An 8,707-nucleotide genomic window follows, 5' to 3' on the forward strand; every position below is an offset into this window, starting at 1 on the left:
TTCTAGCACTTTAACGTTTTAAAACAAAACTCAATCCATTACATTACTAACATGGAACATGTTACCATGCACAAGAAATATTTTTTCAACTCAGAACAGAAAGATACTTTCTTTTCTCATTTGTTTTGTTTAGACCCTTTGTCCCCCCCCCCCCTCTATTCATTTTCTCATTTTCAACAAAAACCAAAAAAAGTATTGGTTTATATTAATTAATTTTTTTGTATCCCTGTTGGTTATTGTATTATTCAATTTTAAAAAAAATGTTCACACATTCTTTCCCTGTTATTTGTTAATTGATTATGTTCAGTTATCTCTGTATGTGAAATCGATTTTGTTAACATACATGATACAGGGTGTCCCAATAAACATGAGAATTCAGTGACGAATTCGATATCGTCTTTTTCATGAATTAGCATTGTATAATACCTAATGTCTAAAATCATAAAATTGTTATGTCTAATAGAGTTTATTTCATGAAAATAGTAATTGCTGTAAAGATGTTTCTGCAAGATGAACAGTGAAGACAGACAAGTTTATTCTGTTTGTATCATAGATAAAGATAGATTGCGCATTTTTCATCTTGAAAGATATAAATGTACAGAGATGTTTTAAAGATATTCCTATTATATAGATTAACTAGGTCGGTTGTGATTGTGAACATTGGCTATTCTTATGTCATTGAGTACTTGTGGTGTACATGAGTTCTGTAGAGAGATATTTAAGTTAGTTTAGTCCTTCTCATGTCCTTCTTCAGTTCTCGTCAATATGAAATATTGCTCAGTGAAATATTGTTGTTCAAATAGTTCCATTCCCGGAGTTATTTTACACTCTATTATGAAATCCATTAAAACACCAAACCACCCCCCTTATCATTGAAGTACACTTTGACCCCTAGAAGTATAAGTTCGCCGACTGTACAATTTTTGGTGATTTTGCGTACATAAGCTATCTATGTTTATTTATTTACCTATGGTTTATATACTGTATGTAAATTTCTTGTTTTACTAATTACAACCGTATGCAGTCAAAACAAAAACAAACAAATTGTAAACAAAGCAGACGAAAATCTTACGGATTAAGCTTTCTCAGTAGGTATTACTCTATTAGATCAAAGAATTATTTAAAAAGACGATATCAAATTCGTCACTGAATTCCCATGTTTATTGGGACACCCTGTATACCTTCAAATAACTATTAAGACTACTAAACTAGCAACTGCAATTCTAATAAAACTAAAAGATAATTAGTGATTCCTCCAATCTCTTGTGTTGATAAAAGCCCCTATCATGGAAATAGAACTGGTCAGTCTCAACAGTAACCGTCTCGAACCCCAAACCTTAACTTATGCAAAATTATTTCAGGCCGTAAAATCAGGTTTAGACATCTCTTTATCCACCAGAACGTACTATAAAACTAACTAGTAGCTAGGACAGAACGATTAGAAGATTTTCTGCAATCTTAGACAGTTCAGAAATAATAAATATCTTTTCTCACTTCATCACCTAATCAGGCAGTACAATCTCAAAATATCTAGATTCATAAAAAGTCTCCAGATCAATATCTGCACCTGGGAACTCTGCCTGCATAATATGGTTATTAATGAACCCCGACTTCATTGTTTCCTTCTGTCTATCACGCAGATTTTTGATCTATAAAATAAAAAGAGTGATTCCAAAACCTGAAAACCATAAATACAAGATTTTTCTTTTTATCTAAGCATGGGGACTGGGGAGTATGTGCGTAGTTCGCCCATACTCTAGCAACACAAACATATTTTTGTGTAAATCCTATTCCACGAGAAGAAGAGGATATTGATGAAGTAGATGAAAACCTCAATGTTAATTTGAATATTAGGCAGAGTCAACCAAAACTTTCTAGATGCGGAATTTGGTTTAGCCTCAGGCATTCTCTAGGCGCACTCGAGCCAATAAATAACCTGAGCTATTCTGTGGTTCCCCTTTATGCGAGATCTTGTTTTTACCAAACCCACCCATCCCAAAAATCTGTAGCGCAAGTTCCAGCTTTTCCCTCCTTCTTTGGGTCTATAAAAAGGCTGAAATGTTTTTGTTTAAAGCAGTAAGTAATCAGACTGGAAGGGCTCCAATATCAGGTCTGGTTTATTTTAGTTATGGTATTTATTTTCAAACACAAAATACAAAATAATAATGCATGATGGTTCAGCTTAAAATAAAACACAAAAGAAAATTTATTATGAGCCAATTAAGAGTTATCACTTACATAAGTTAATATATTTAAAGATATATTATTTTTAAGAGTTATCCCTTAAAGCTGAACTAAGATGAAGTGTTCAATTCTGTTCCTCATTCTTTTTGTTGGATTCTCTTCTGGATTCTTTTACAGGTACATTTTTGTAGAAAACCACAGATTACAGTGATAACCAGAAAACAGTGGAAGAAGAAGACGACATTTTAGAAATACTCGATATGTTTTTTAAAAGCAAATAGTTTGAATAGTATCTTATTAAACCAGTTGTAAAGTTAAATGTGAATGTTTATATTGTTAACACTGCACATTAGTTGTGTGTGTCATGTTCATTGGACTGATTAAAGCCATAACTTAAGTCTAAAAGTCGTTTTCCTATTCCAGAGTTTTCTGTTTCTTATTGTAGAGGAAAGGGGATGTAGTTTTTATTTTAACTCTAGCAAAACTATTGTAACATTGATAACACAAGATAAAAATATGTTTCAGTGGAACTTAGTTTTTTTGCCATAAACTCAAATATTCTTCTTTGTCCTTATGGTGTAAACTTTTGATAATTCAAACTTAAACCATTTGATTTGCAAATGAGACTGATTGTTGAATGATACGAACCAGTGCACACATTGACCGGTTTATAGTGTTCACTTTGACCAGCCTGTCTAGTGTACTTAGTAGTGGTTGACCCAGCGCGTTTTATGCAACATAACTAGACGGGCTGCGGTCCTAACTCATAAGTGGTTCTAACAGAATTCATAGTTTGACATATCAAAGGTCTACTACATCAGGTTGCAAAGATATAGGGATTAAAAAATTAGAGTTTGGCTATGTTCACATATTGAGCATGGAAAAAAAAGTATGTACTTTATAACATTTAATCTTTATTTACAAAGAATTAGCCAGAGATCTTGCAATTCTGACAGGGAATGTCCTGCTATTAGAAGGTGAGATTAGATTAATATTATTTCAAGAAATACACTTTAAAATCATTTTTTAACGATTTTACCAAAACACTTAATTAATTCTTTAGGCCAATTTATTGAAGTATAAATCAAAAACAATTTAGATGAAAATATTGACAATTATTATTTAACCATTGGTTATAATAGTTAAGGATGTATTTAAAGTCTTTTCTCATAGAGATAAATACTGACAAAACTCTAGAGAAAGGCTTTTAATTAATCTGTACAGTGTACACATTGATTTAAAAAAGCCGTCCTTTGGTACAGTGGTAGGCAGTGGCGCTGGATCTTAGCTACCTCTCGGTGCAAGGAGAATAGAAGGATAGGGGTTCCGTACACTTTGCTGTGACGTTTTTGGACTGCTTAAGAACTAGTTTTTGAGTAACAACAATAACAAAGGCAGCCGATCTAATGTAAACAAACATGGTTAGTATACGGTGAATCTTCATCTAACGCGCCAGAGATGCCAGATGTCTGTTTATCCTTTGTGTTATTGTTTACAATCTTTATTATTGTTGTTACGCAAAAACTAGATCTTCAGCAGTCCAAAAACGTCACAGCAAAGTGTACGGAAACCCAATCGCCCCACTACACTACTCACACTACAGTACAGTACAGTACAATACAGTACAAATATCAAATATGCAGTACGCTTTCAGAGTATCAAGTGTATTGGGAGGTTTTGTATCTTGAATTTTACTTAGTTTTCTCAGACCAGTTTATTAACAATGAAATATTGCTCTGTAAAGAACTGTGAAAATGAAATTGCACACGATATAGGAGTAGTGGATTTTAATAGTTACAGGGAAAACAAATTCTCCATTTAGATATTTTCAGATCTCACCCCCCGAGTACTATAATATACAGATTGACCTTTGGAAGTGAAGTACATGACCTGTTCAATTAGTAAAGGATTAGCGTACACCATCACTCTATATACTATAACCTCGTTGGTGGTAGGCGATTATATCAATACAACAAAGACGACTTTCGATTTCAATTTTGATTCATATCATATAAACATAGAAGTCAAGGGAAGCTGCCAATTAACAAGTTTTTCTTTGATTACTTATAAACTTGTAATTCGAAAAAACTTGTTAATAATCAAAACTTAAATACAAAAGTCGTCTTCATTGTCTTGATCTCGTTGCCTACCACTGCATATCAATTTAAAATTTGGTGTTAATGATGAACCAAACCTCATAGAGTTAATAAAGTAGATGTTAGTTCCACATTTATTAAAAATATATTTCGGTCTAGGTTGACCCTTGTCAGTTCTAAGGATATGATAACCAGCAAATCAAATAGTAATTGTTTTGAACCACGAGATAATAAACAAACAAAAAAGATTTTTCAAAAAAAAGGTACAGTCAGATGGAAAAAGGGAAACGAACTCAGATCATGATATTAAAAAAGATAATTTGCAAATATTCACTGTTTAAAGAATGTTTTAAGACAATTATTATTCCTTGAGATTGTTTCTGTCATGAAAAATCAAAACAAACTTTACGGAAATTGGAGAGGGGGTTAATAAGTATCGTAAGTAATATTTTATTTATGAAATATAACAAAAATATACACAATCAAGTGTTTCAGGAGAAAATATTTGAAAACATATAAAAATTGAGGTTGTGGGAATATTTCCACCAAATTCTAAAAAAATAGAAATAAAAGGAAAAGGAAAGGAAAGGAAAGGAAAGGAAAAGAAAAGTTACATATTAATTCTTTACATTATATTTAATATGAACTGGTGGATTGTTAGTTTTTTTTTCGATGGTGAAAAAACAACTTTAAGAAATAAAAATGATGTATAAAAAAATAGGCTTTATGGGTTGTAAAAAAGATGTAGGTTCTACGCAAAACGGGAATTTTTAGGCATCTTTTTAATTCAAGCTGATTTTTGACATCCTTTATGTTTGATTATATCTTTGATTATATCTTGGAGCCCAACTAACCAAAACCCGTGAAGAACACAAGATTATCGGATGTATTTCACACGAGTGGCATGTGATTGTGAATATCCCGTGATAATTCATGTGTTTACAAGGTGAATCAGAATGTCGACGATTTTTTACACGGGAAAACTTGAGTTTATTTCACCAGATGTACACGGGATTTTTACATGAGAAAATTATTTTCCTCCAATCAACTTAACATACATTTTATAAATCCCGGGAAAGGGGTGTGGGTTAATAAAAAGTTGATTTTTGATATATTATTATAGAAAATAATACTGTGTAAAAGTATGTAATCATACCAAAATGTTTAGTTTATCTTTTACATAAAACATATATATTGATCATACTTTAAAGATCAATTTTTACACATTGATACTTTAAGTCCACAGAATTTTCAACGATGTTGATGTATTAATAATTTCATGCAAGTTCCTTCCTACTTATATCTAAAAGATGGATATTTCAAAAAGGGGTTGTTGAGAAATACAATACAAAATTTAATGTGAAACTTTTCTTTACTTTCCTCATGTTTGTTCTAATCTGAAAACAATTTTGTCAATTAAAATATTTTATTTTACTAAAATATAATTTTAGTTTCTAAAAGATGAGCAGAGACACCAAGTGTTGTGATTTTGCAACTCTGTTAAAAACGAAACATGAAGTTCTTCCCATGATATCTCAAATATTTTACTCATGATGTTTACAAGAATGAAAATCAAGATATTCTGGAATTACATTACTCATGATTAACGTACGGTGGATATATGCGAGATCTTGCACTGTTTTTTTTTGCTACGTGCACTGCATAACATGCTAGTATATTTCTTCACTTTCTATCCGTGATTTACATGGGATTAATCTTGAAAAGTAACTTTAGCACGAGTATAACACAAGGAGGGGTCGTAATTTGAAGGGAGTGTTCGCGAAAAATGAAAGGGGGTATAGACTTAATGCGATAAAAAAATGCTTTTGATCGCTACCAAAATTGAAATTTGAATTGAAATTTCATAATATTTTGTATTTTTCATGATCTGAGAGTTTCTTTTGAAAACATTTATTCCTGTTTCGAGGATTTTTGACAATGAAGACGACATTTTCAGTGTGAGTCGTTTTTAACAATTTTCTCCTTGTAGACGCAACAGATAGAAGATTAGAAGCGATCAAAAGCGCCTTAAGCCTATACCCCCTTTCATTTTTCGCGAACACTCCCTTTAACACACGTGATATATCAACCTGTTCTGCACAAGCTAATCTTGTTGCAAACCTTTGTCTTTCTTGTTGGAAGGCGGCTTATTTGAGCACAAACATTGTAACGGAACAGTTTTTAAAGGGAGGGACTGGCTAGGATTGTTAGTTGAACTGAGAGTGCAGTGTTAGTGAGAAATATTTTAGGATTCATTCATTTTTCATTCATTTCAGGATACCAATGAGACATTTTTACGGGTTTAATCGTAAAAATGTCTCAATCGACTACTTTACCTCCCCCTTTAATTAGGAGATCATCATATACCCGTTTTCTTGGCATATTTACAGCACGAGTTGACAGTTTGGGTGAGGTTATCTCGAGCGGAAGGTCAGTAAATGAGTCTTAATTAAAGGGACTGGCGTTGGAATTTTAATTGACACTCCATTTAAAAAGAGGGGCATGTCCGATTCAAACCTTAATGTGGAAAATAAAGTCATTATTTGGCCTTTAATGAAATATGAATTTTTAAAAATTATGAATGTTCCATTTGTAATTACAATTTAATTACAGAATAGCAATACTTATTAAAACTTAGACATGCGCTCATGTGAATTTGCTATGCACAAAATAATCTCAATTTTACCTCCTTTTGAGCTTGTCCAACAACACCGGTTTAAGATTCCCTCAACAGCAATATGTTTAGCTTCCTAGCTGTCCCTTGGGACAATTAGGTAAAATAACATCCCACTTTGCAAAGTTTTCGTAAAAAAAAATCACGCCTTTTTATTATAAAAGACAAAAAAATCCAGAAACTTCTCTGTAAAAAATATAATTCAGATTGAAATAAATTTTTAGAAGAAAATAAATAAATCATGAATAATATGGTTTCTTATATATCTAGGTGTTTGACACAAAGTGATGGACTTTGTCAGTTTGGAAGTAAGTTATGGATAAAATAAGTTTATTCATCCTTGTTTTTTCTTATTTCATTCAACTTTATTTGTAACAAATAAGATATTTTAAAATTTTGTAAAATCAAATTTTGTAATATCAAATTTTGTAATATCAACAATCTATGAGATAAATTTATTTGATCATGAACCGTGTAAACCACGAATTTGCTTTCAAAACACGCGAAATAAAGTTTCTGGGATATTAGCTTTGGCGGTAGAGATGTCAACGATTGTGCAACAAAACATTAAATGTTCAATTTTACGTAACGTTATGTCACACTCTGAGAACGTTAATTGGCTTGTTGTGTACATTTACAATAATAGAAAACGTTTTGGGAACTTTTACTTAATGTTATTGTTTTACGTTTTTTATGTAACGTTACTTTATGTCATGCCATTTAAAAAATGTGCAACTTAAAGTTTTAAACGTCATAAACTTCTGATGAACACTAGCGAATGTTGACATCTCTACTTGACTTTCCTAATGCAATACACTTTTCTAAAGATAAAGTTATAATGGTTCCAGAACTAGATTTAATAAATAGTTGAACTACATATACATAGTTCAATCACTTCTCTTGAGCACTGGTTCAAGTTGAAGAGAAGAGTTTAAACTTAGTCAACATAGTTCAACTAATTCTTACTGTTCCCTAAATTTTGTTACCTAAAAGGATAAGATTTTAATGACGGCCATAACATCAATTTAAACCTGATAGTTTGAAGGTTTAGTTAGGTCATCTGCCTTAATTCCGTACAGTCGTCGCTGAAGTCTCATCCTTTGTGGTTTACCCTGTAAAAATTAAATCCACCAAAACTCTCTTTAATCCAGATTTCTTGAGCGGAGGAAGGAACAGCTGTAATGTGCGGCGCTGCGCACAATGTTTCTCTGGTCTAGATTGTACGAGATGTCAAACCTGTGACAGAAATACTTGCGCTGGACGATGTGAAGACTGAAGACAATCGTCGCTGAAGTCTCATCCTTTGTGGTTAACCCTGTAAAAATTAAATCCACCAAAACTCTCTTAAATCCAGATTTATTGGTGGGAGGGTGGAACAGCCGTAATGTGCTGCACACAATGTTTCTCTAATCTCGATTGCTATGGATGTCAAAAATGTAACAAAAATATTTGCTCTGGACAATGTTACTCTTACACTCCCACTCCTGTTCTTTGCTAAATAAAAGAATTTTTGTGTAAAATAAAACTAATCTGTTCTTAACATTTTAATATTTTTTGTTGTTAATAAATTGGTGTTTCAAAATAAACATGGGAATTACCAGCTGAATATGCAAATGTATGTTATCAACACTTCTATGTTACTGTATTTCTAGTAAAACAACTAACTTCATATTTCATATTTCATATTTTTATTCATCTACAAAGCATGAGTGTTGACAGATAACAGTGACACGACAGATGAACTAGTTTATTT

General features: G+C 32.0%; 1 protein-coding gene across 1 annotated transcript; it reads left to right on the forward strand.

The window, feature by feature from the left end:
* The first annotated feature begins 1,999 nt into the window (after nucleotides 1-1,999).
* Nucleotides 2,000-8,494, forward strand: LOC111702389 (uncharacterized). Its single transcript, XM_023474056.1, has 6 exons — nucleotides 2,000-2,110; nucleotides 2,275-2,361; nucleotides 3,111-3,161; nucleotides 6,633-6,710; nucleotides 7,225-7,262; nucleotides 8,106-8,494. The coding sequence occupies exons 2-6, from the start codon at nucleotides 2,300-2,302 to the stop codon at nucleotides 8,228-8,230; spliced, it is 354 nt and encodes a 117-aa protein (XP_023329824.1). The 5' UTR covers nucleotides 2,000-2,110; nucleotides 2,275-2,299; the 3' UTR covers nucleotides 8,231-8,494.
* The last annotated feature ends 213 nt before the right edge of the window (nucleotides 8,495-8,707 follow it).

The sequence above is a fragment of the Eurytemora carolleeae genome, unplaced genomic scaffold (assembly GCF_000591075.1).
Source record: "Eurytemora carolleeae unplaced genomic scaffold, Eaff_2.0 scaffold498, whole genome shotgun sequence".
Taxonomy (NCBI): domain Eukaryota; kingdom Metazoa; phylum Arthropoda; class Copepoda; order Calanoida; family Temoridae; genus Eurytemora; species Eurytemora carolleeae.

What these genes read in the sequence shown, in the direction of transcription:
- LOC111702389 (XM_023474056.1), top strand. Translation starts at nt 2,300, where the DNA reads ATGAAGTGTTCAATTCTGTTCCTCATTCTTTTTGTTGGATTCTCTTCT. An exon ending in GAGGTTATCTCGAGCGGAAG is followed by an intron (nt 6,711 to 7,224) that starts GTCAGTAAATGA and finishes TTATATATCTAG; the next exon opens with GTGTTTGACACAAAGTGATG. An exon ending in TGGACTTTGTCAGTTTGGAA is followed by an intron (nt 7,263 to 8,105) that starts GTAAGTTATGGA and finishes TCTTTAATCCAG; the next exon opens with ATTTCTTGAGCGGAGGAAGG.